The 26,831-nt window shown below is 42.4% G+C and overlaps 3 protein-coding genes across 4 annotated transcripts; all 3 read right to left on the bottom strand.

The window, feature by feature from the left end:
- Positions 1–65: 65 nt before the first annotated feature.
- Positions 66–7,427, bottom strand: selenoo1 (selenoprotein O1). Its single transcript, XM_079684729.1, has 9 exons — positions 6,505–7,427; positions 5,939–6,142; positions 5,670–5,847; positions 5,165–5,295; positions 4,592–4,869; positions 3,711–3,873; positions 2,902–3,087; positions 2,482–2,638; positions 66–1,173 (listed from the first exon to the last, which is right to left on the bottom strand). Exons 1-9 carry the CDS (start codon positions 7,056–7,058, stop codon positions 886–888), a joined length of 2,139 nt encoding a protein of 712 aa, XP_079540855.1. The 5' UTR covers positions 7,059–7,427; the 3' UTR covers positions 66–885.
- A 587-nt stretch (positions 7,428–8,014) lies between these two features.
- trabd (TraB domain containing) lies at positions 8,015–14,158 on the bottom strand. Its single transcript, XM_079684730.1, has 9 exons — positions 13,777–14,158; positions 13,372–13,438; positions 12,719–12,885; positions 12,256–12,396; positions 11,839–11,949; positions 11,590–11,729; positions 10,570–10,742; positions 9,790–9,886; positions 8,015–9,709 (listed from the first exon to the last, which is right to left on the bottom strand). The coding sequence occupies exons 1-9, from the start codon at positions 13,840–13,842 to the stop codon at positions 9,523–9,525; spliced, it is 1,149 nt and encodes a 382-aa protein (XP_079540856.1). The 5' UTR covers positions 13,843–14,158; the 3' UTR covers positions 8,015–9,522.
- Positions 14,159–14,858: 700 nt separating this feature from the next.
- Positions 14,859–25,739, bottom strand: panx2 (pannexin 2). Of its 2 annotated transcripts, none has more exons than XM_079681741.1 (6): positions 25,625–25,739; positions 22,921–23,571; positions 20,547–21,691; positions 20,115–20,250; positions 17,968–18,153; positions 14,859–17,075 (listed from the first exon to the last, which is right to left on the bottom strand). In XM_079681741.1, the coding sequence occupies exons 2-6, from the start codon at positions 23,147–23,149 to the stop codon at positions 16,729–16,731; spliced, it is 2,043 nt and encodes a 680-aa protein (XP_079537867.1). In that variant the 5' UTR covers positions 23,150–23,571; positions 25,625–25,739; the 3' UTR covers positions 14,859–16,728. The 2 variants fall into 2 exon arrangements, with proteins under 2 accessions (XP_079537867.1, XP_079537868.1); XM_079681742.1 differs by having other exon boundaries at positions 20,547–21,661.
- Between the last annotated feature and the right edge of the window lie 1,092 nt (positions 25,740–26,831).

The following is a 26,831-nucleotide window of genomic DNA, read 5'->3' as shown; positions in this document are numbered from 1 at the left end:
GAGGCATCACGGTTAAAACAAATTCATGAATTAGGGTCACATTTATGCCACATACTGCAATAAACTTCACCTTAGAACGTTTTATTTTCAAAACCCGATTTCTACTTTGCTCGACAGTCGTCTCTAGGTTATAAAGTGGTGCTGTGACAATGGAAAAGGCAAATGTTTCTACAACAGGAGAATATTGTGCATGTTTATCAACTGCGGCTTGTATGATCATAACCATTCACCCAAATACATTCCTAAAATCATCATATCTCTCTCTCTCTCTCACACACACATGTTGTTTTTTGGTTTCTTTTGAGGTGACACCCCGCAGTTTTTCAGAGTCAGACAGGTCACTGAAGGACTTGATGCCCGAGTCGTCATTAATACCTAAACAAATCCCAAGCAGGCAGGGAACGATCTGATTGGTTTCTTAGTGTAGTCACAGTTTTTCTTCAAAAATGCATTTTGATGCATTTTCAAACTATTATTATTTTGTGCCATTCATGTTTTTGCCACCATTAATGCGTCTTGCATTCAAGGGAATCAGCAAAAACACTCTTCGAACCAAATTTCTTATATTAGATTACTTTTGATGTTAAAGCCAATCATAAGAAGGACTTTAAATCCATTGTCCTGCAATCTTCAGTTACAGAGACAAGCTTTTCATATAACCTAAGCATATATCATATTTGTATTTGCTTTTGTGCACCAATTAATCTCACTCCCTGTCTGCCTTGTAAGAGTTGGGTAACCTATGGGGTGTCGCGCCTCATGCTAACTTCCAAGACGCTGCCTGCCCAAGTAATAAAGAGTTGTACAGACATAAACATATTTAAAACGCCTTATACCTCTCTCAATGTTTTAGGCAGGAAACAATCAAGGAAGTTATTACGAAGATCATGTGACACAGATTTCATTGGCCCAGGTTGGGGGCTTGCTGTCGTAGGGAACAGGAGTTCTGGCTGTTGATGAAGATACCGCCGCCGCCGCCGCCTCCTGCTGCTGCTGCTGCTGCTGCTGCTGCTGCTGCTGCTGCTGCTGCTGCTGCTGCTGCTCCTCCTCCTCTTCTTCTTCTTCATCCCGCTCCCCCTGGTCGGTGGTCTGGCCTTGGCCCACCCAGGCAGGACTCTCCAGCCCGGGCTGTGAAGAGAAAGGCTTCTGCAGAACTTTGAGGACCCGCTGGACCTGTAGCACAGAGAGGAAGTGAGAGCAGGTGAACACCCTGAAAGTGAAACACTAAAGGGAGCAGAGGAACTGAGGGTAACTTAAAGATCACCTATCATGCTATTTTTAGGCAATAGCATAGGTCTCAGATATGTAGAAATATATAAAAAACATGTCTATGAAGTGTTTTGCTCAAAATACTGGGGACACATATTTATTTATAAAAGACATAAAAAAGTGCATTTAGCATGATAGGTCCCCTTTAAAAAGGGATAGTCTGAATGTTTGTGAGTAGGGTCAAATTAGGTAGTCAAGTTAGATGGCGGTCAACATGCTTGGTGAACACACAAAAGCTGACCATATTGGACTGTTGCTGCTGTGGTCAGGGGAAGCAGCAACATGTATTTGATCCACCTAAAACAATCTTTATCAGTTTACACTATATTTAGAATATTTATACTGCTTTATCTTGCCTGGAGACAACTTTAGAATCCATGTTTCTGAAGGGGAACTGAAGCTGTTGTATCCATCTATACTCTTGTCAAAGCAACCCATTTTACTTTGCAGAACAAAGGGATTAGTGGCTTTCAGCATAGATTAATACAATTGCTTTATTTCCTCATCAGAAGTAGCTGTCTGACAGCAAGGTAAAGCAGTGCTAAATATAGCGTAAACTTTACAGATTATTTTGGTGAGCTTTTTTTAGCTGGTGAAAAAAGGTTTCTGATGCTCACATCCAAAGGTCTTAAAGCTAATCTAGGTAATATATTGAATCTGTTTAAGTACCTCATACAAAATCAATTAAAAACAACCAAACTATCCCTTTAAGTGTCAAAAAGAAGAAAGCCCCAAGCCACTCTTATGACAAAATGGTAGTAAAAGGTCATTCATATGGCTATTTCATATTTATTCATGCTATCATTGAGCTGTGTTAACAACCAATATGTAGCAGCAGGAGCAACCTTCTCCAGGCTGTTCACAAAGCATTAATAACTTAATAGTCGTCTACAAAAAAATGTTTTACTATATGAAAGAATAGTGTCCTGGAACTTTCTTCTTTCCCACCAAAGAGCTTTTTGTGTCCAGTGCCACCGATGTTTTTATGTTTTTGAACATCTCCTTAAATGTATTGTAATCTTTGCTTTGCTACCCTGAAACTACTAGCAATGCAAAAATGGAGGTCCTGTATAAAAACGTTTTTTCCAGTAACATAGTTATTCTAAACTCTAATTTAATTTAAACTTAAACAAAGATAAGTTAATTTGACATTCAGGTTTTCAAGTTTTTCAACCAAAAGGTCAAAAGCATCACAGCGGATCTAAGCCTGACCTCAGAGAAGTCTCCATTTTCAGCAGCCTCAATTGCATTCTGGGCGATGTAGTTCCTGAGCACCACGCGAGGGTTGGTGCTGTCCATCACCCTCACCCTCTCCTCTTGCAGCGCCCTCACATCGCTCTGGCCCTCCAGCTCCCGCGCCAGACGCTTCCTGAGGGGGTGATAACATAACAGTCAGAGGGTGGAGCCATGTCGGACTCAACAGCCCGTTTCCTCTTCTTTCTTTCTGTCTGTCCGCCCCCCCCCCTATCAGTCACACTTCCACCCATCACCATCCACCCACCAACAAATCTCTTATCCTCTTCCTCCACCTTCTACTCCTTGTTTCACATGCCAGCTGTTGTTCTTACTCATCATTTCCTTCACATACCTCGCCTTTCCCCCCTCTCTCTGCGTAGTAATGTTCCCCCTCACCTATAGCGTGTGATCCAGCCGCTCCAGTCCTCCGCATGTTTGCTTTGCAGCTCTTCCTGGCTGGTCTCCATCAGGTCTTTCAGTTTGCTGAGTATCTCCAACTGCCTCGCAATTGTCGCCCTGTCTGAGATCATCTGGAACAGCGCTGGGTTGCTCTGAGCCATGGAGAGCAGCATGGCCAGCTCACTGTCAACAACAGGCAGAAATCACAACGGTTAGAATCTTTATTGGCCTGTTGGAGAAAGTAAAGGAGCGGTGCAGCCAGCACACAAATCAAGGTTTTAACTGTGGTTAGAAACATAATCTGAGGCAACAAGGTGAGCTGAACAAAGACACGATTATTTCACTGACGAGACCAACATGCATAAAATAAAGATTTGGTAAGGCAGGAAATCAGATTAAAAGTTGAACTAATTTATCTAAATCTGATGTTTACAATGTTCCCTTAATGGCGGCTAATAATACCAGGCATAATTAAGAGCCTTCCACACATTAATGTGAACCACTGATGCCGGCAAAGTGGTGAGCCTCAGGGCGCAACCTAGTGAGGCACATTGGTACTGCAAAATGTAAAATCAAACTTATTTTTTCCATTATCTACCTTTTAGTCATTCATATTTTAATTAACAATGTTAAATGCATTATTTTAATGACCAGTTACCAGAAAATGATGGTGATTAATTAAAAGATAAATAAATATTACATTTTATTACTAATCACCCTTAAAATCTCAGCTGCGTTTTACTTCCATTCTGTAATGTAACGATATCGCCAACACAGAGTGTGGTTGTAAAATATGTCATGCTCACCGTGTATCCATAGTGGGTTTGTTGGCAGCCTTGAGCTCCTCTAAGGAGGCGCACTGCTGCAGCAGGAGCTCTGTGGCCTTCCTCACCAGCTCCTCTTCCTCTTCACCCTCAGTGGGACAGGACATCTGACTCAAGCTACGGAAGGTGTTGGTGAAGTCAGCTCCTGCAGCACGGGGACAGAAAAGCGATTCAAGTGATTGATGGAATATGTTTCATTACAGCAATGTGTGTATACATTATATCCTCAAACCGTTTGCCTCTAAAATAAAGAAAGCTCTCTCATCTGACTATTACTGTGTAATTAGCTTGTAGCAATAAAGCGGTTGTTAAGATAACAGTTATATTTGGAAATTAAATATTTGTATCATACCACTGAAAACTCATCTCTTTCGACTCCACTTCGAGCAATGCAATGAAAAAAAAGCACCAAAAAAAGCACTTCGATACTAACTAAGCACTTATATAACTAAGCACTTACATAATAATAATAAAGGACTGGCTTATCTAAAGCCAGTTGAGTAGCACTTAAAATGTGTTGGCTCTATGAAACCTAATGTACTTATATGATTCTATTTTCTTCAAGTTTGTATCTTCTTGGTCGAATGCACTTATTGTAAGTCGCTTTGGATAAAAGCGTCAGCTAAATGGAATGTAATGTAATATCAATAAAACATATATTATATGATGAAACTAATCTAGTGCCTCTTAAATCCACAATCAAATGACTGTTTCCTCCCCTGTCTACACAAGTATTTTGAGGGTTTCTTTCTGTAGATATATGGTTATTCTTCATTCTTTTGGTCAAAGTAAATGCGCAGAAAAATGTGATATCGTGGCAGCCCTACTAGCAGATATATAGTGATTATCCACTAATATCCCACCTGTGTTGTGCATGGTCTGCAGCAGCTCTGTGATCAGGATCTCATCCTCTGGCTCGTCCTTCTTCAATAAGCCCAGCTTCTTCCTCATGGTCTCCAGGTAGAAGCCGTTGTACAGATCGAGGTACTCATCCACAACTTCCTCAGCCCGGTCCGGTGGCAGCTCTGGAGCGAGAGCCTCCGCCAGCTTCACCAGGTTCCACCTGCAGATAGCCGGCTGCGCCTGGTAGGAGTATCGGCCGGAGTTGTCAGAAGCGTTGCAAATGAAATTTGGATCAAACCTGAGAAGAAAAGGAAAGTAGAGTTTTATAATTAGACTGTAAACATCCAGAAATATGTGTATTATGATGTCCTGATTCCAAACTACTTCTACAGTCCTCTCCAAAAATATTGGAACAGCGAGGCCAACTCCTTTATGTCCAAAACGGTTCCAATAGTTTTGGAGGGGACTGTATATATATGCTAAAATAGGTTGTCGCAGAAAAGATAAACAGGTCCTTTGACTCAAATATTAAATAACCATTCAGGACCAACATAATTTGACTAATTGGATAAAACAACTCGCAAATGTCTAACCTGTCCATGAATCCATATGGACCGTAGTCCAGCGTGAGTCCCAGGATGCTCATGTTGTCCGTGTTCAGGACTCCATGGCAGAAACCCACACACTGCCACTGAGCCACGAGTCGAGCCGTGCGAAGCATCACCTGCAAACAGGGAGGAGAGAGTCATCTAACATAAGAGGGGTGAACAGAATATCCAGAACCATCTGAATACATCCGCTGGGAAGTATGCATGATGTGATTCATTACTAATTAAATAAGGAAAATGTCATCCAGAGTTTAATGCCTTGTTATTGTCCTAATCTCATAGGTCACAGTGACTCAGCAGATTCTGTTATTGAACCACCCACAGCAGCTTAACAGGATAAGAGGATCCAAGCGTTCTTGGCTCCAAACTGTAACGTGAAGCTGGCAGCCTGCTGATTTGATTAAACCTTTGGAAACATTTCATTCTTTATTCAAGTGCCAGTTTCCTGACTGGAATGGGTATGCTGTCAGTTGAGAGAGTGTGCCCTGACCTCTCTGAAGAAAGCCACGTTCCTCTCCACCCTATCTGGGTGATTCCGCTGGATCTCAGGGTAAAACATCTCAATGACATAATCCATCATCTGACTTCGGATCTCATGACGTCCATAGCTGGGGCCCTGACGACCCGTAGATTCATCGGCCTGCTTGAAGATCTCAAAGGATCCGAACCTGTTCAGAGAACGCACATTTTAAATAAACAACTCAGGTGTGTGCATCTAAAGAAACTATGATAGATGAAAGGGGGACAACAGGGCCTCACCTGAGGAAGGTGGGGGCAATGCGGAGGACCACAGAGCATCTCTCGTTACGAGGGTTCCCGCTGTAGTACACATCTCGTACAACCCTGCTGTCAGAGGTGACTACGGAGCCTGCTCTGGTGGTGGGGACACCCAGGAAGAACATCACCTCGCTGCACAGGAACTCTCTTATACTGGAGCGCAGGACCTTACGTCCGTCAGCTTGTCTATGGAGCACAGAAAAGACATAGAAAAAAACAATGTTCCTGATTATACAGATAGTAATATAGGTCGTTTGACAATTTTCAATATACTCATTAGGATTATATTATATTTAGCTCACACTCTAATCTTAAATTAGTCATATTTGTGAAATTAACTAGGGATATCAGACCAGCAAGAATCCTATAAGTAAATTAGCTTCCAATAACTTGTTTGGTGATGTCGAATTTTTTTATTTGTACAGAAAAAAGGGAAAGTCTCTCAGCATTTTTCTTTTGTAATCTGTGCTGTATTTCATTAAAATGGTAAAGGAAAAATTATTCTGCTAACACATCACAAACTGACACAGTAACACCTCCCGGTTTACCTGGAAAAAGGAGTCTTTCCAGCTCCTTTCACCTGAATCTCCCATCGGCCGCTCGGGTTTTCCCGGAGCAGGTCGGAGTCTTGGCCGGGAGGGACCTTCACCTCGCCCAGGTAGATGGCCGCCCCGTCGCCCAGCTGCCCGGCGAACTGGCCGAACTGGTGTCCGCAGTAGCAGTGAGCCGCGGTCTCGGAGCCCGGCATGACTCTTGACCCGCTGAGGTACTCCGGCCCGAGCGGGTCGGTCATGACCTCCTCTCCGTTCAGCCCAAGCAGTGCGAGAGCTTCGTGAGACACCGCCACGAAGCGAGGCTTGGTCACCGGCTGCGGCTTCACCCGGGAGAAACACGCGCCATTCACCTGCCGCACCCCCGGCTCCTCGGATGAGTCTAGGGGAAGTTTCTTGAGCGCAACGTTGTCGAAGTCGAGCCTCTCCAGCGGGGACCGACTCAGCGCCAGACCCATGTCGGCCATCCCGGCCGTGCCGAGCAGCCTGCACGCGGACACACTGTGCTTAAAGATGCGAAAGTGTCCAAGCCGAGGAGCTAAATAAGCCATTCAAACAAGGCCATCTGTCTGGGTATGTTCACTGGCAGTGTTACGAAGTGGTGGTCACCTGTCCGGCTTTCATAATAGCTGCAATCGGCGCTGGCTGCAATAAACTACAGCGGATGTTTGGTAATCGGACTGTGTTACATCAATACTTGTCCGGAAACAGGAAAGAAGGAACTATGTTTTGCCGAAATTAAAACCAAATTACTATTATAACCCAGATGATGGCGCTGTTGAACTGATTACTATCATAATTGTATATGGATTATTATATTCAAAAACAGAAACCACTAAATCTCTACCTTCGTTTCACCTTTGCGACATTTCTTTGTCTGTGTGTAGTAACTCATTTTTAAATGTATTTTCACCACAAAGCTGTACAGTATATGTTATTTTAATACATCAAAATGACTCGTCCATAGGAAACGTAATCATTGAGTTCATTACAATCTTTGGGGCTAACATCATGAAACAGGGTTTTTAAAAAAAAGTGAATATTTACTTAAATTCTTTAATAATTAATTGCAGAAGTTATGTTGTAATGTTTGGTTTAACGATGACAACACCACATTAGGATCCGGGGAAGTACGTTTTACAGAAAAGTCTGGCATTCAGTTTTCCCTTGACAATTCAAGCAATTAAACCTTTGGAAATGATGAAGAGACATATGTTTAAGTTTGACTGTTTTATGCTGCCAAGGGACCGACAGGCATGACATAATCTGTTCCCGGTATCCTCCTCTCTAACTTGAGCAAAGTACTTGATTTATATATTGGAAGACAGGTTTTTATATGAGTTAGCTTAACTTGAGGAGGTCCCAATAATGTTTGTGGCACTACTTAATTTAAGTCTAATATTAGTCCACTGGATCTAAACAATTCCAGTACTGTACATAAAATCACTTAACATTAAGATTGGAAATACCTTAAAAATGTATGTTGGTTTATTGCACTGCAACCATGTACAGTATATCGTCTTGGATTTATTGGGACATTTCTTACATAACAAAGCTCCTGGCATGCCATTTAGTTCATTTGTACACATGCAATAAGCAGCTCTGTATGGATACAGGTCAATGTTGGACCTGTATATACTGTATAAACTGTATATACTGTAAAGCCTCAGCAGATGAGGCAATCTGAAGGTCAAAGGCAGCAGTGATAGCAGTGTAAGGCTTTACCTCTCAACTCTGACCAATCTGAACGGTCCGTTTCCTTCATAGTAGTCAAAACATGTCCGTAACAAATGTCCACTCAGAAATCATCACGGTCAGTCCTCACCTTGAGCGAAACAAAAATACTTGTGTTTCTTTTATCATCTCAATACCCATTGCTAATTTACAATCACACAGGCAAGTCATAATGCATAATTATATCATAAAAAGTACAAACAGCTGGTGTGCTGAATGACATTCTCGTGGAATATTTGAGAAAAGTCCTTCTGTAAAAGCATATTTTTGTGTCAAGTATGAACCATTACTCACCGATGGAGCCAGTTAGAACCAACACATGAGGATACCTCATATTGGAGGTACAATCAATTATATAAATGTTATCAAGTGCGTTGCTCATCCTGAGGCACATTTATGCCTGTCCTGCGTCAGGTCCTAATGCATGTAAAAGTCATACGTGTCATATCTGAAGCCAAGACAACAAAAGTCAATTTGGGGCAGCGGTATTTATAAAATAGGCCTTATATAGAATTATATAAAGACAGAATATTAGAAAAATTGCATTGACCTGTGGTTGTTGTCTTTATAAGCTGCATTTAACACATTTTTGCCAGTCCATTCAGTACACCCTTAGCCCTTAGTGCTGAACCATGAGGCACTTATCTGTGCACATGGGAAACAAGTGTGTGTTATGTGTGTTTAAAGAATGGTGGATTTTAAAAATATTTAAGAAAATGATGGTCAGCCATCCAATTTAGAGATTTTCTTCATTTACCTCACACCATGAGGGTCACTTGCTGCTTCTGTCTTAGATTATATTAATGATTAAAAGGAACGTTTTGACTGACTTGATATTTGACACTCTTTTCCTCTCCATATGCTTCATGTACCATAACAATCTCTTATAAAGTGCTGGACTTGAAATTGGAAGGAATAAGACAAATAAAAAGTGTGTGTGAGAAAATGTCTAATCCGGGCACCTGACTGATGATATATCTGTTGATAAGTTTCAAATAAAAACTCTATGTATGTAAAGTAAATATATTCAGAGGGAAATATTGGCCTTTGGAAACCTTACAAAATGCGGGGTCTGCACAAAATATGAAAGAAAACAAAGAGTACTGTCATGGTTTCTTTGGCAGTACAGCCCTGCTGCGTGTACAGGGACATCAATACGAGGTGGGGGGTGTTAACCCACTGAGGTCCTTGTTAGTTCATATCGTGGGCTGATGAAACCTTTCCCCCAGCCCAACCACCTGTTTTTAAGGCCATTGGTGAAAAACGCATACTGTTAATAGGTCAAAGGTCATGTGGGCTAAGAGGGGGTGGCCGTATAGTCTCCAGTAAAGATTCGACTGCAGGTAAAGACAGCACGGTTCGGCCCAGACTCCCTCCAGCACGGTAGCAGGCATATCCCAGCATCCCCATCACCACGCCCTTTATGACCGTACGCAGCACCCAGCCGAAACGTGAGGGCGGCGCCACACTGAGGAGGAGACAGACGGACACATTCAGCAACTGTGAGTGTTTTTATTACAGTCTACATCTGATATGTAACACACTCACCTCATGATTTCAGTTATGTTGAGCTGCTTCTCCCAGTTCCGTTCGATGCCAGGAACGTGACCCATCCCTACGACTCCCACCACCACTGCAGGCACTTCTGTGAAAAAAAAGAAAAAGAAGTATAATATATTTTGTTACATAGAAAATCAACACTTCTTTAAACTTCGACAAAACCAAAAGGTTATTTGACAACTGGGAAATGTTTCATCAAATCCACCAGGGATACATTTCAGTATAAATGCCCTGAATGTCTGGATACAGCCCTTTTTTGACAATGCATTAATTAATGAGGAACATTGCCTAGATTATTCACAAAGTATCAATTCCTGTGGTCTCACCATAATTTCAACATTTATTTTTAAGCTAAGTAAAGTTAACAGTTCCACCCTCTTTATAGACAATATGACTCAGCATGTTGGTCAACAGCGTCTGTAGCATTCAAACTACACTGTCATTACCGGTCGGCTGTTTACGCAACTATTTAGAAACACACATTTCACAAGATACACTACACAGTATGTTGACACGTCTTGTTAAGGAAAATCTATATCAAGCACAGTTACGCAATTATGACGCACTATTTAAGAATTACAATAAAATTACATTTATTTTTCAAGACTAATGTGAGCAATGTATATGTAAAACAACCAAAATGAATAGCAGTATTTTATGATGTGAATAAAACCATAATGTACACAAGGTGAAAACATAAAGAACAGGATTAGGGAGCTAAAAACTTGAAATAAAAAGACAAGATGTTTTTTAAAGGTGTATACGCACTCTGGGCATTACTGGGGGTCTCCACACAGCGTGTAGCCTGGCGGAGTGTGTGTGTGAGGTAGATGTCTCGCTCGGCCACGATGGTTTGGTGGAGAGCAGGAAACTCTCCGATCATCTCTGACATGGTCTGCTCCAGCAGGTCCTTCTGTTTGCACTTCTCCACGTCCTCTTTACTAAACACATAACAACAGTTGAGAGTAAAGGATGAGGAGCAAACATTCACAAAGGATTGGGTCAGATGAAGTCTGCAGAATTCTTTCCAAATCATGTTCAATTTAATATTTTTTAAAACATTTTTTAATGCCTTCTTTTAAAAAGTCTGTATACAAGATGTAAAAAAGGTGAAATAAACCTCTTGAAAGGCAAAATAATAATAATAATAATAATAATAATAATAATAATACTACATGATATTTATATAGCACTTGTCAAAGTACTCAGAGGCATTAATAAGTCATTTTCAATTGCACTTTATTGCAAAATGATGCAATCAACTGCACTGGAGAAGCCTTTTACAGCGTGGCCAACCTGTTGTGTTTTCAGTCTAGAAATGAAAAACAAATCTGAGGCTCAATGGGTGGACACTGGACAGCTTACATTTGTGTGAATTTAACATACTGTACTTCAAAGCATATTTTCTGGTTGGGTCTCCCTTGCCTGGCAGAGAATATAGCAAGCTCAAGAAATCTCGAAAGATGGATTCACAAACAGTTTATGCAGCTAGCTTCCAGTCAGATCTCACAGGAATAGGCAGCAGGAGGAAGAATTGGCAGAGTTGCATGTACTCTGTAAGATATGTGTGGGCGCACATTCCCTAATCCTACCGAGAAGTCAGTTAGCTGTAGCTGCATTTTCTTCCAGGGCAAAACATTGACTATTTAGTGGTCATCTCCCTCTCGATCATCTCAGGACGTCTAAATACAGCACTTCTCTATTCTCTCCTGGACAGCAGTATTGAGTAATAGATATTAAGAAAGTCTCACAAAATGGTGTGGTACGACAAAATAAACATGAAGCTACCTGATTGGGTCAGAGAGAAAGCAAAGACCCCATGCCAGACGGGCTTTCTGCCACAGACTGAGAGCTGCGATGGCTCTCTTGAACGTCACGGGGATCGGCCGGTCGCCAAGGTGAAATCTACAGAACGGTACCTGTCCAGCCTGTGAGGGAAGAACAACTTCAAGAATAAAACATTACAAAATAAACACAAAATATATACAGCCACTGTCCACCTTTTTTAGATATGCATATCTTTGGGGCATGTTTTACCTCTTTGAAGGCCTCTCTGAACTCTCCTCCGGGAGCCATACCCAGTTGCTCTGTGATGTGAGCTGAAACTTTAAGCAGGAGAATCTGCATGAGGCCGGACATCAGCCCATTCTGAAAAACACAGGACAAAAATAAACATTCACAGAAAAACAGCTATGCCTTCAGAGGTCATTCTTTAAAGATGAGTTCTGAAATACACAGATTTCAGGGCACACATTACCATAGTTAAAACAACTAGAAGAAAAAACTAAATGAAACTAAATGAAAAGCTCTAACACTGTTTGTGCATCAGAGACATTTATTTTACCATTAACAATGAGTTCCTGAATGAGTCACTTTAAACAACATCCTTATCCACAGTATTCAGTACTTTCTCGATTGCCATTGGTACTGTCAGTCCATCTTTCTGAGTCTGACCTGTTTGATGGCCTGCTGAACCTTATCCAGATTTATGTCTTTGGCTTCCCTCAGCAGTGTAGCCTCGTCCATCTTTAGCATAGACACCCTGTACTGGCACAGCTCCACCACCACCACGTCTGGCTGCACAGCGCGGATCGTCTGGGAGGCAGGGAAATGCAAAATTAAGAAACAGAGACATAGTAGGCAAGAAAGAGAAATAAATGGCAAATGAGCAGTGAGTGAGGAAGTAAAAACTGAAAATCAATGAGGAAAAAACAAGACTTATGCTTGGCAAGAGAAGAATGCCAACCTAATTACAGTATTAACAGTTGGGCCGACTCATCTCCCAGGCGCTACTGTACAGCACATTCTCAGAGTTACTCCATTGTTTCACTGATAACTCATAGTCTATCACATTTTAAAAGGGTGTAAGCGGGAACGCGTACAGAACGAATCCGGTTGTAAATTCTCATTGGCTCACCATAGCCACATCCTGCTTGCTGCTGTCGCTGAAGTGGGCCGTGCCCACCAGGTAGAGGAGGCTGCCGTCCGGAGCCGTTAGAATGGAAACCGTCTCTGGGAGCTCAGGGGACGCCTGGCGGCGCTGGGACCGCAGCTGCCAAAGCAGCTCCATTGCTTCACCATCCGCTGGACAAAATAAAAGAGAGTTTTAAAAAGGAGCTGAAATATACAAGGGGACAAATATAGTTTTGATGGCTTACAATAACTACCATATTGTTATAGGAAAAATATATTTTCATATTTAAACACATTTTAAAAGGTTTCTCTTTTAAAGTGCATAAGCTAAAGTTATAGTAATTTACACTATACACACAGTTCTTTTCACATAAGCAGTGTCTCTGCTATTGATGGAGTAGATTAACTCCACATAATCACAATTGGGTTACAGATAGTAATTAAATGTTGATTATTGTGTCACAATTTAAATTAGAAATAAATATCGAAAAGCCTGCTGAAATGCCCTGCCAGGTTGATAAACTACCCAAAACATGTTTAATATGATATTGAATTCAAAACAGACACATAACGTGGCAAACAGACACTTAAAAAACAGGTATTATGAAATATTTCTGATGAAATACAGCACACACACTGTCATTTAAAAAAGCTTACAGAGTCCTGGAGGCAGAGAGGGTAGTTCATCTTCTGAAGGGTTCTCCGATGGGCCGACAGACTCATCCTGTTAGATGTCAAAACAGCAAACAACAAGCCATTTAAAAACACAGGGTATGCTATATCTGTACTAGATTAAGAGATTATTTATTTCCAAGTCTAGCCAGTTTGAGAAAGACAGACTGATTGCACATATTTAAGTACCTGCTTGGGGAAAATTCATATGGCAATGTTTGAGAAGCAAATTAAAGATAGCACCGTTAGCACCAGAATAAATACAAGTGTTTTACATCATAATAAACACCCAACACGCTGTCCAGTGTGAGCATCTGGCAGAACACCAGTCGACGTATAGTCTTTCACTCACAGACCCACACAAACACAATGATTGGAAGTGTTGCAAACCTCTGAATTGTTGTCTTGATCCATTTTTGGAGCACTGAAAGCTGACAGAGAGCAGGAGGAAGACATGCGTTACCACTCAGCAGTAGACGTTCACTGACACAGCTGCGTACAGTGCAGCGTTAGTGACCGCTGACGTTGCTTTAAAACGCAGTGTAAACGCAGTTTACAAATGTCCAGCTGTGGCTTCGGTAGTTTCAGGACTGTCACTGATTTATAAACATTGGACTAAATAAAAAATGTTTCGTTATCTCCAGATAGGTTATCACTACGAAGAAAATGTTAGCAACACAAGGCACAGTGCAGCTAAAGACGAAGTGACTTGAAGGGGGCAGGTTAAGCTAGTTTTACTTCCAGGTACGGAAGCACCCAGGAAGTACAGTGGCCGTTGAAGGCGATTTGTGTGAATGGCCGTAGTGGCCAAACGATGTTACTACAGCTTCCGTGACGTAATTTTGACCCAAAATACTTTTCCCCATCGACTTACATTGGGAAGAGTCGCTGTAAATCAGTAAAATACCGAGCACGAGCATTTTTATAGCCCTCATTTAAATCATTAGGGTTGTTAAATGCACTAAAAGCCAAAACCAGAGTTATTTTCTCTCTTAATTTGACTGAGCCGAGAGTGGGAGACCGGAGGCGGGGCTTAGGGAAAGCAAAAGGCCCCGGATGATCCGGGTACTTTCTGAATCTACAGTCGCTCCATTTTGAGCTTCATGCGAGCAAATGGAATGAACGGGATGGATGGATCCCTCCTCCAACGCTGTATCCAGTTCTCTTTATATCCATGGTTTACTGAAGTCTCATGGCTAGCAAGCCCCGTAAGTATGTCGTCAAAACTTAATCGTTGGAATTGATAAATTTCACAACAAATGCTGACATTATTAAGTACAACACATTTGCTATCATACACAATAGTTTTATCAAAACAAATATAAAAAACGTACTGGTTAAGCCAGCCCGTATGTCAGTGTTCTCCTCGCCACTACAGCTGCATTACAGCAAATGCTCGTCTGAATCTGACAGCCACAGTGCTTCCTGGTACATGTAGTCATTCATTTAGTCGACCCACACATTTATTTTTATAGGGAAAATTTATTTATTTACTTTCCATTATAACATTTCACACAGTTCAATCAAAGTCTGGACTCTTTTCTCTGTCACAGATTTCCCTTCTTTATTGACTCAATGTTCAAATCTACACAGAAAAAAATCCTTTATAAGCAGAGCTGTGTTTTAACATATACCATGCCCTCACATACTCGTGCTACAAGTCTTAAAGTGCTTTTGGATGCATTCGGTGTGCTTGATCAGTCTAACAACGGGACTTTTAGCCAACATGAAAACAAAGTGGATTATTTTGCATTTGCACCAAAAGATCATTGGAAAAAAATGCTGTCCCTCATCACAAGTGTATGCTTCCTGAATGCCCCAGAAAAATGTGAGTAATGAGTATAGTATGCATATGTCTACCGATATTGTAGGTAAACCCCAGATGAAAGCACTAATGTTTTCTACAGTAGAATATATGTCATATGTGTGTGTAAGTCAGTGCAGGCAGTTCCTTTAGTGAAGTTCCTGTATTCATGTGGCTGAAAATGTGAGAGGTAGTGGTAGGCACCCATCCCCTTGTCCACTCACTCGTTCATTGTGAAGAGTGCTAAGACACCCCATATGCATGGTTTCTACTTCACATCACAGACAGACCATTCTAACTATTAAGTTGTTCATAGCAGATGTTGACACAATGTGAGGCAGGGCAGAACTACTGAAGACATTTAGATTGTGTCTGAGACAGCAGATGGCATTCAATAACTTATTCTATCTAGTAATGAACCCTCCAGTGAGACATTAAATCTACTCATCACTTCGTTCACATCACATCACAGCACTTCCACGAGAAGCCAGCTGAACACAACAGTCACATACTTTACCACTGGGTCCAACTCCATTCTTTATGTTTGATCTGCTTTAAAAGAAGAAAACAACCAGATCATTGTAGTTCTGTCATAGATATCCGTTACCTATGTGACAGTTTCTCTGAGCAATATTGTACTGTAGTTGCACGTCACCTCACAACGGCACTCTTTCATTCTAGAGTCTGTTCTTTTGCTATTCTTGTATATAATATAACAATTGACCTATTATAAATGACGTGCAAATATAGTGGAGTCAAGATATCATACACGTTCCTAATCAGCGGTGAAATGGCAATAATAAAGCCATGAAACGTGTGTTATATTATCTACACAAAGTCTGAGTCATATACAGTGTCATATGTATACAGCATTCTGTGAGATATGATGCTGTAAGCGCATACATTATTGCCACAAATATATTGTGATCTTTTGCATATTAATTGTGCAGATCTCAACTGTATTGCGTAAGCTACCTTTCTACCTGGCTATTGGGATAAAGGGACTAAGCGCTATATCATACGTGTTTAAAATACATTTTAGTTTGAAGCTGTAATGCCGTCTTCTTTTAAGGTGTGTGTCTTTTTTTATTTATATTTTTGAAAGCTCACTCACCTCTCATTGCTGCTTTTCCTTTTATTAAGCCTTTTTAATATAGCTGTTGGATCCTGCACTTTAGCACCCTGTTGAATTATACCTCTGCTGGTTTCATTTGAGGATGTTTAGCTGTACACAGTCATCCTGAGACATGAATGTGACATCATTTCCTACAGCAGTACTCTGGTCAGCATTATTAACTACAAACAAACGTTTATATTATCCCCTCTGAATAATTTCCCCGTCTCGGTCATTTCTCTTTTAGGACTACCGGAGTTTCCATGTCATGTCCTCACTGTCTAATCCTCCCATCACAGGCGAGTGTGAGTTGATTTTAAGAGTAGAGGTGACTGTCAATAGGAAGTGGTTGACATGGTGGTCATGTGCGCAGTGTAGAGTGGGCTAGAGGAATCTTGTTCAGCGTCCCTCTTTTTCTCCTCCTTCAACATTCCCCAGCAGCGATGAGCTCCCCGGGTCTCTCTGCCAGTCTATCCCTGCGTTGTTCTTCATCCTCTTCTCCCTCAAACAGAGTATGATGTATGCTCATCAGCTGGTGTGTAGGGGCTCTGGTCAGGGCTGGTGGTGGACACTCAGGGTTCTCCGCCTGGGGGGGAGGCTCCCTCGGAGGGGTAGGCGGAGGAAGAGGGACAGGGGTTGGAGAAGACTTGGCACTGAGGGGGTCCTCACTGGAGGGAGGGTTTGGGCTCACGCCATTAACGTAAGAGTTGGTGGGCAAGGTCATCGTAGAAAAGGCAGTGTTGGTCGATTTTGGAGAGCAAATCTTAGTTTCTGAAAGACAAGAAGGAAATATTGGACAGGGTAGAGGGACAGAGGGAAAAGTCAGTCTCAAATGTAAATGATCTGAATACTTGAGAAATACTGTGGATAATACTGTGGAGAATTCATGCTTCTGGGTCATGCATGTGAGGATATCTTCTGAGAGCCCCTGCCTCAGCCTCGCTCAGTGCGACTCTCGTTCAGTGTGATTCTCTTTTCAAACGCTCATCAAGTGCGACTCGTTTTTCGTGACTATCCCTCTGGGCAACTTTTAATCCAGCTCTGATTCAGCTCAACTCTCATTCAGTGTAACTATCGTTTGGCATGATTTCCTTTGAGCGTGACTCTCGTTCAGCGTGACTTTCGTTCAGCGTGACTCTTGTTCAGCATGACTCTCGTTCAGCGTGACTCTATTTTGGTGAAACATTAATTCAAATTCTCATTTACTTGTGATTTTTGTTTAGTACGACTCTTGTTTGGCGTGACACTTGTGGGGGAACCTAAAGAACCAAAATAGTTATTTATTACCTATTTTCTGAAAGCAGGTAAGCAACACAAAGTGGGTTATATTTAAGAATAATGCAGACATGCACTTTTTTTATGAAGACAGAGCGAAGAGTCTGCCATGGGGGCAGTTGGGGGTTTGGTGCCTTGCATAAGGACACCTCAGCAGTTACCAGGAGATAGATTGGCACCTCTCCAGTTACCAGTCAACACCAGTATTTTTGGTCGAGGCCAAGTCCCCACAGACTGAGCTACTGCCACCCCAAGGTGCATATGCAAGGTACAGCTAGATGAGATGGATGCATACTTTTTTTTCTTGAACCCAAACAGTTTGAGTAAAATATGGCAAATTCTGGCCCTGGACCAGCAAAAGCTAGAGTAAAGTAGAGTTCAAGCTTACCTGTAATTGAACCTGACACATGAACGATAGTGTGTGTGCCTTCAAGGTAAACTGTATCCAGGTTGAGCACTGGGGGCAGAGGCTCGGCTGTTGCTACATCCACCTTGGGCTTACGAATGGTCAGCATGTATGGGTGGACGTCCAGAGAGAAGTTTCGAGGGTGCTTTTTCTCCATCATACTCATATCTACGATGGAAAATTAGAAGTCTGACTTAAAGGAAGCAGAACATAACATACAAAATCAGGTCACCAATCCAAAGTTTGTTTAACCCTTGTATGGTATTCGGGTCTTCTGGACCCGTTTTCATTATTTAGCTAAAGAAAAATGATATGATACATTATTTTTTCAAACTCACACTCAATGGCCTTGGCTCATTTTCTATAAAGAACATATATCAGAACCTGATCAGAACACATTTTCAATGACCACCCACTGTACCCCCCTGTGTGTGTGTGTGTGTGTGTGTGTGTGTGTGTGTGTGTGTGTGTGTGTGTGTGTGTGTGTGTGTGTGTGTGTGTGTGTGTGTGTGTGTGTGTGTGTGTGTGTGTGTGTGTGTGTGTGTGTGTGTGTGTGTGTGTGTGTGTGTGTGTGTGTGTGTTTCTGCGACTGTGTGTTTCTGCCCCTGCCATTCCTGCACAAGGTTGCAACATAGTTGATAATTCAAGCACTGCTCTCACATTCCCGCATTATGTTTTGCGGGAACCAATCTTTATTTTTTTCACACTCTACCCAAGCTGCACATTTGGGGCAAGACACAATAAATAAAGCTTTGCCAGTTTGGGTCCTTATCACAACTGATCAAGATGGCCAAAAGATTCTCTGCTCAAAGGGCCTTGCAAATGATTCTGGAAGAGAGAGAACCATTTGATGATGATGTAGAGGAAGAGGAAGAGGTTTCAGAATGTGAGGATCACATTTCTGAGAATTCTGAGTCCGACAGTGACTTTGAAGAAGAGGATGAGATCGAGCATCAGCTAGTTACAAAAAAAAGACGAGCCACAGGACCAGCCGATCAGCGGACAAAAGACCAGGAGCATTTTAATTAATTAATGTGATCTAACAAATGTAAAAGGGCAAGTATTAACCATATATGCTGTTTATATTGCTTGTACTTGGGATGAAGTAAACATCTGTTGAGTATTTTAACGTAAAATAGTTTGATTGTGTTGAATTGAAGCCCAAAAAGGCAGCGGGTCCACCAGACCCACGAACACTGGCTGAGTAACAAAAATATGAACACCACACAAGGGTTAAAAAGCTACTGTGCTGCGTCTGGAAACAATGCTAATGAAAGCTATGAGAGTGAGCTTAGAGTAGGCTGTAAAACCAAAACAAATAGCCCGAAAGATCCTAAAAAGTTCCGTAGAGCTAGAGGAAATTGCAGAATGGGCCTAAAAATATAAACAGGTTTTTCAATAAAAAATATCCTTTTCACATAAAACATAATCCTTTGTGTGAAGGATGGAGCCAGCCAAAATAAATTATAAAGATGCCAGTCAATTGACTTTTACATTCCATTTATGCATTTTTGCTTCAATATAGAAAGTAAGGGGGCTGTCTTTAAAGTGTGTTATTCGGTCAACTTTTTTGTTATACTGTGTATCTCACATGCCAGCTAGCTAACTAGTTGTTTCAACTCTTCATGCTGAATACCAGTGCTTCTGCTTCTGCTCTCCCTGTTGCTGCCTCAGATATTTGCTCTTGCATTCTTCGGTACATGTGTGTAGATCAACCGACGGATGTTGAACTGTTCGCTGACCCAGAGCCCGGTATTCACTTTTTCCACCGATCTGAACTGGAGCTTGGTCTCTGCGATTTTTCAACGTGCCATTGTTGCTGTGAGATATCTCGCGTTTCAAAGGATAAACGCTGTCCATAAAGCAGATCAGATCTCCATAAGCAAACTCAAACTAGGGAATGAGACTGGCGGTGGATCCGCGAAACAGTTCAGCTTCAGCCGGTTTATGTGCACACCTGCGTAGGTAAGAGAGCGCAAGAGCAAATAGGCAGTGAAACTAAATCCCTGGTTTAACTATATATTATCTTAAGCACTATTCTAACGTGAAATGATCAATGGTTAGGAATATTTATTATCACATTTATAAACAAACATTTAAACAGATTTGCTGTTCATAATAATTCATACCTTTTGTGATAGGGTATTGTGTGCTTTTGGTATCCAGAAGTGGTGCAATGAAGCTGTCTGCCGCCGTCTTTCGTCTGACTGGTTTGGGTTTTTCAGGCTTGTTGCTATTTTCCAGACGTGTCAGGGTAAGGGGTTCCTTTTAAAAGGACAGAAAACACAAAAACGGTAATTATATCACAACTTCAACAGCGTCAAGAGTTCTGTTTAGTTCTTTAAGAGGACTACTTACTGTGCCTCTTTAGAGAAAGAGGTTTATGTAGCACTGATATGGCTCACATGTAAGTATCTTCAACAGATCATGTTTATGTGAACTGTACTCCAGTAAACAGGTTATTGAAGTAAGTTTTTTTTTTTCTAGAGGGCACTAGGTTTAGATCTTTTCTGGTGTCAATGATGCTATCTGAATACATGGAAATTGTTCTTAGGCCTTACCTTGAATGGCTGAGGGAGAGGATTTGAGCTTGGGATCCATTTCATCTTCTTGCGTGGCCGTTTGAGGACCAGCGGCTCCCCAGTCATGTCTCCCATCCCAAGTTCAGAGGGGTCCATGTTGCCATCGATGGTTTGTATCCCAGAGTCCCTCACGGTGGGCGTAGCGTCATGGTTGGATTGTGCAAGCGCAGCCAGCAGCTGCCTGACTACATTATCATACATGAGGTCGCTCTCATTGGTGATGAAGTCCAGCCGGTTGAGCGACTTGATGTGGTCCCTGTTCTCGTTGCAGAACATGGCCAGGATGTTGATGTCACAGAACTGAGACTTCTGCCAGCGTCGCCGTGTTTTAATGCCAACTTTATGCAGTTTGTCAAATACAAAGTTGGATTTGCGCACGACAAACAAGTGCAGTAAATTAAGCAGGATGATGAGGTTCATGGTGCAGAGCAGAGAGATATCCACTGCTGCCATGATGCGCTGCAGCTGCACCGCAGGCAGCTTACAGTTGACCCTGAGCTTCAGCTCGAAGTAGCTGCTGATGTCCGGGGGCTCACCGAGGGCACAGGTGAACTCATTCTGCCTTTGGCGGGCATAGTAGGCGCTCAGGTAGGAAATGGGGAGGGTACTGAGGCAGATAATAGCCAGGTGGCGCCCCAGGTAAAGCTTAGCTAGAAAGTTACTTTCGCCTCGTCTTTCTAAATATTTCTCAAACAGGTTCTGCTCGGGGCTTTTCTCCTTCTCTGCGTTCTCTATGATCTCCCGCCTCTCTCGCTCGGTAATGCCAGGTCCTTTGGATTGAATCTGCTTCTCAATCTTCGGTGCTCGGCCCTCAGCGGCTCGATGGTAGCAATTATCAATTTCTTGAAGCAGGAAATTGAGCTCTGAAGTGAGCCGCGTAGAGGCGAGGAACTCCCAGCCCAAAGCAGGAATATACATGATTCCAGCGAAGGCCAGCAGGGCATAGGGCAGGAACTTGTGTTCAAAAAGTGAAGGCCAAAGGTGAGACTCCAAACCAGGTTTAGCATCGCGCAGCTCTGTCCAGCAGTAGCCTCTTGCATACAGTGCCTGGTCTCTGGTGAAGTTGTGTGGTGTGTAACAGTAAATGGACTCCTCTGAGAAATAGGACAAAAATGAGAAAAAATCTGCCCGAACATTATAAGTTGGATAATTGTGTCATAATATAAATGAATATATCAGCTGAAAGAACAATTCAATCACGCTTAATCATGATTTTTTTTAAAAATAATTTCCCTCATCACTCAGACATTTTTTCTCAGCTTCAAGATTTGGCAAATATGATAACGTGATGTCAGACAAACAGATTAGACAAATTCCCTAGAATAACTATTTCTCTCCAAACCACCTGTTTGAAAGTGAAAGAAGGTAAACATACCAGAGACATCTGGTGCAGTCATCCATTGTAAAACGTATGTATGTACACACAAGACTGTATACTGTGAACCAACATTAAACAACTCAGTTGCTTTCAGTAGGGCATCTGATATTAAAACATATTAAAATGTATTGCTCATCTTCATTTCACTTCCAAATCACATTACCCTAATTATGTTATTGTGTTCCTTTGTATTTACCACGGGAACTTGATCTGTTCGTTTAACTTTTTGTTCTCGCTGTATCAGAGAATCTTTGATGTGTTCGATCACAATGCTGTGTGCCTCTGATAACTCTCACACTGCCTTTGAAAAGATCATCTGCCTGGCTCAGAGAGAGGAAGAGAGAGCTCAATTTCCTGTCTAAGTTGTTCTCTATCCGATCTATGTAGTTTAGGGTTGAAGAAAGCCCAATTTTAATCTTCTGAACTAAACGCAGTTACATCTGATAAATTCCCTATTTTGCTATTGCAATGCATACTATTTATTTATTAAAAACCATTAAAATACCACCAAGGCATGTATTATATGTGCAATAGCATTACTTTGTTAGAGTCACAGAGGGCAGGGTGCTGAGTCATCTAAAAAAGTTTGGCAATGCCCTTAATATCATTATAAAACACACCATTGAGGGAGTATTGAGGGAACTTGTCTGAACTCCAAGTGAAACGCTCAGTCCCAGATGGTTGATGCTGCTATGCAGAGAGTCTGACTCAGCATACAACTAACATCTCTCCCGTCACACCCAGCCTTCTAACAAAACACTTTCCTCTCCCCTCTCTATCTCCAGTCTATCATTTCCTCCGATGCACTCGTCACTGGTCCTTTTCCTTCTTTGCCTAATCTCCTACTTACATCTCTACTTATCACATCCACAGAAGCCTTAAGGCACTGCATGGCAAACTCAAAATGTACAGCTGCTGGTGTATAACCACTCTGGCAGTTTAGCAATGAACTCCCTCTAGTGGCAAAAGTCTCACCTGCAAAGTTCCTTGTGAAGACGAGGGTGACCAGCAGGATGGGGATGATGACCGTCCCTATGGTGACAACGCGGTCGAAGGGCAGCTCCAGTTTGAGCTGCACCAGGAGGCCGGCCAGTAACCCCCCCCTCTCATCCTGAGAGGAGCCCGGCAGGATCAGCTCCTTCAGCTTCTCACCGGCGAGTAGAGCCGTGGCCATGTCTAAGTTCTGATCGAGGATGTTCTGCATCCGGAAACAAGGGCCGCTCGCCACAACCTCCCTCTGGACTGGAGGGGAGGCTCGACACTCCCTGCTGGAGTGAAACACTCCTCAAGACAGAAATTATTGGCCAACTTCAGCCCCTGTCACCAACCGTCAGGAACCTCATGCTGTGTGGTGTGCTTCTTGAGTGTTCTACAGTTTACCACTGCTTTTCTCTTTTAGCTGACCAGGCATAACGATCAGAAGCACACTCCTCCCTTTGCCTCTTCTGTGCGCATCCCTATGTGTGTCCCCATCTCCACAGTGCCAGGCCTCTGTCCCACTCTGTGTGGCAGGTTGAGGGATGAGCTGAGTTTAGCAGGCCTCCTTGTGATCCCTAGGGAAAGAGCTGGCTGGCTGAAGAGTTGAAATGCGAGCTTTAGTCAGGGGAAGCTCTGACCAATCCTTTTCTGAAAGAAAGAAAACAAATGAATAGATAAAAGTATTGCGAGGCCCAAGATCCAATTTCTGAAAACATTTTAAAAAACAATTAGTGCCACCATATTTTAAATCAGTCTTTGTGTGAATTTGCATCAGAAAAAGCTCTCTGTTTCCACCCATCATTCTCTAGTGCAGTCATGTTTCCGAGGACGACTAATCCTCACTCTGTGACCAGTGGAGTGTGTGAATGTGGTCACATCTAAGGGGGGTGGGGGTTGTCTTTGATCAAGCAAGGACACTAAAGGGCAAATGTATCCTCTCTAGAGTATGCCAACCATTAAGTCACCAAAAAAAAGTATCTCAGTTAGTTTTTAAAATGAGAGTTTTCTGGACTCTGCTATTCCACAATTGGTCCCCTGCCCCTAACTGGCAGTCATTATCCCTGTGGGACAGCATGTTCCCACTGAGATGTCAGGTGAACACACTTGTCAGTGTGATCTCTGGTGCGTCTCTGCGTGTGTTTGTGCATGTGTGAATGAGCGTGCATGTATACATGAGCATGCATATGCTTATGCAGGGTTGAACTGGCGGCTGCTGCATGCTCAGTACACTTGAAGGGTACGTGAATGTCCTCTGTGAGTAGTGTGAACGCATCACCCCTTCCCGTCTACAGCCCTCACCCTCTCACTCTACTTCTCCTCTTTTTACTTTCTCTCCCCCCATTACCCCCTCTGCACACCACTCACTTTCCTCTCATTGTGCATAAACACAGCTCATCTATGAAACCCTTTAAAGCCAAGCCCTCTAATCCAGGGCAGTGAAGTGTACTTAATATCTGGAGGAGTGGAACCTTGAGACTTCAGTTACACAAGTGCAGAGGGGAATGAGCGTCTACTATCACCCTCACGGTGTAAGAGATCATCAGTGGACCATTTCTTTGAAATAATATTTCAAGAGAACTATTTAAGGCTGAGTAAATGTTGCAATTATTGGTGTCACAACTTTAACATGTATTTCTTACATAACACTGTTAATGACTGTTTCATATTTGATTTTGTGTTATGTGGCACTTGTAGCATTTCATGTTTTTTGTAAAGCACTTTGAATGGCCTTGTTGTTGAAATATGCTATAAATAAGTGGGGCTTGCCTTTCCTTAAAAAGAGAACAAGATGTCCTTTATGGGATAAACTACACTACAGATTTTAAACTGATCTGCCCAGTGACATCCACAATAACTGTATCCACATCCTGGAACACTGTGTCAAGGAAGAGGGGAAATAAACTTTGCATAATTGAAATTTAAAGGAGCAGCATCAGATGTTTAGGCACTCAGTAAGAGGCTGCAATGCTGTTTGTAAGCCACCGCCACAAGAATAGTCAGACTGGTAATTCTGTCTCACTGGGTGATGTTATTAGAGCTTAGCGAGGGAATCCCACATTCTTTGGCTACCACCGTATCCCGCTTGGCTATTATGACCAGTACAAAGAGACAGCGTTTTAAACAAGAGCTGCAATAGAAGAGCCATATTCTTTTTTTATGAAGATGAATAGAGAATAACTTTGTGGATCTGACACTTGTTTTTAATCATCCTAAGAACACATCCGGATATGACAGATCTATGATAGATATTAGAAAGACAAACTCTCCCCACTGTTTTCCCACTTTCACCTCATTACTGTAGTTAGTCCCTATGGGAACAATGCAGGAACATATCATCAGAGGATCATTATGTTCCAGTTAGCTCGTGTTTAGCTAATGCTGTCTCCTAACATGCGTGTGAGTGCAGGACGCTGGGAGTATCTCATCCAGGAGGAGCACAAACACTTCCACCGGAGATATAGCAGCTGCGTGCAGTTTCAGCACCTGAGCGGTGGAGAGCTCCGGAATAACCAGAGAACATCAAGTGATCGAGTGTGTGCTGCTCTGCTTCTGTGTGTGTTGGAGGCTTTTGGAGTCTCCAAAGCTCAACACCTGCAGCATCACCTGTCCACACTGGAAACACTAGCCCCACTCAGTGTGTGCAGCTAACAAACAAGCAGTGTGCATGCAGTGGGGGGAAAACATTCGAAAATCCACTCACCATGTCTCGCTGCATCTCCCGGCACGGTAAGAGTTAATCTGCAGTGCGGGCGAGCAGCTACAGCATGTATCCGAGCACACCGGTTTGTTCCGGCTCCCCCCTTTACCAGCTGCCCCCTCCCTCCCTCCAACCCGATGCTGTCTCCCCTCCCTGCCTCTTCCTCAGGAACAAGGGATGAGACAACGCGTTAGGATTCTCCAGTTCATAAATTGCATCTCTGGAACAATCGATCTATTCGCAAGGACACGTGATGTGTGGATGTTGGGGGGGGGGGGCATTTCACAAATCATAATCTAAAATCATTTATTTACAGGTGTTTCATTTACATTTTTAAGGATAGGCTAATTAAAATATGAACATTAAAGGGGAGTAACACTATTGGGATAAAACACCATAATTAGTCTTGGTTATTCAAATCCCGTTTGAGAGTTATGGATTACCTTAGACTTGGCTATAGTTGAATAAACCGGCAACCGCTATTCAATCCTGTTTAAGTCTACAACCTAACTTCAAGACAGTGGCTCTTATTGATAGGCTTACCCAGCTGCCCATCATTTATGAGTGTGGGCCTGGCAAATACACATGACATGTGTTTTGTTCAAACACATATGTGTGGCAAGGATTTTGTTTCCTGATGAAGTGGAGGCTGGGTAACCTGCATTTTCAAATAAAGTAGAACATTACAACTGGGAACCCTGCGTGGACTACTGATAGATATGACTGTGTGAAGATAGTTATAATGTATTTTTAAAGAACATTGTCTTGTACGGACAATAACATGTATTAACAAAGATTTCCTTAACTTAACATTACATCACTGCTTAGCAAGGACAGTTTCCTCCAGCAGCCTCGTGCACTACGTTGAGATCCTTGGATGTGTGATGTGGGCGCGCGATAGGGGCGCGCTCTCGATGTTTGTCAGCCGGACTGAGCCACAAGTCAGTTTTCCTGAAGCCGGTTTCTGCCGGTTGTGGAAGCCGCACCTCACTACGTCTGCTTCCTAATATAGTATCTCTCTCTCTCTCTCTCTCTCTCTCTCTCTCTCTCTCTCTCTCTCTCTCTCTCTGTCTCTGTCTCTGTCTCTGTCTCTGTCTCTCTCTCTCTCTCTCTCTCTCTCTCTCTCTCTGTCTCTCCCTCCCTCTCTCTCTTTGAGCATCCTTGCAGAGATCTTGAGGTTGTTCACTTTGAAGAACAAAAAAGCATAATA

The sequence above is a fragment of the Notothenia rossii genome (assembly GCF_949606895.1).
Source record: "Notothenia rossii genome assembly, chromosome: 5".
Lineage (NCBI taxonomy): Eukaryota > Metazoa > Chordata > Actinopteri > Perciformes > Nototheniidae > Notothenia > Notothenia rossii.
Note: the sequence above shows the minus strand (reverse complement) of the source record. Positions and strands in the feature narration are given on the sequence as shown.

Excerpts from the sequence above, each read along its gene's own strand:
- selenoo1 (XM_079684729.1), bottom strand. The coding sequence starts at position 7,058 with ATGGCTTATTTAGCTCCTCGGCTTGGACACTTTCGCATCTTTAAGCAC. Across the intron at positions 5,848-5,938 it reads ATTGCCCCCACCTTCCTCAG|GTTCGGATCCTTTGAGATCT; the intron begins GTGAGGCCCTGT and ends TTCTCTGAACAG. Across the intron at positions 3,874-4,591 it reads GCAGACCATGCACAACACAG|GAGCTGACTTCACCAACACC; the intron begins GTGGGATATTAG and ends CCCGTGCTGCAG.
- trabd (XM_079684730.1), bottom strand. The coding sequence starts at position 13,842 with ATGTCTTCCTCCTGCTCTCTGTCAGCTTTCAGTGCTCCAAAAATGGAT. Across the intron at positions 9,887-10,569 it reads GACCCCCAGTAATGCCCAGA|AAGTGCCTGCAGTGGTGGTG; the intron begins GTGCGTATACAC and ends TTTTTTTCACAG. Across the intron at positions 9,710-9,789 it reads AACATAACTGAAATCATGAG|TGTGGCGCCGCCCTCACGTT; the intron begins GTGAGTGTGTTA and ends TCTCCTCCTCAG.
- panx2 (XM_079681741.1), bottom strand. The coding sequence starts at position 23,149 with ATGCAGAACATCCTCGATCAGAACTTAGACATGGCCACGGCTCTACTC. Across the intron at positions 21,692-22,920 it reads CTTCACAAGGAACTTTGCAG|ATTTTTTCTCATTTTTGTCC; the intron begins GTGAGACTTTTG and ends ATGTTCGGGCAG. Across the intron at positions 20,251-20,546 it reads CTCTCCCTCAGCCATTCAAG|GAACCCCTTACCCTGACACG; the intron begins GTAAGGCCTAAG and ends TCCTTTTAAAAG.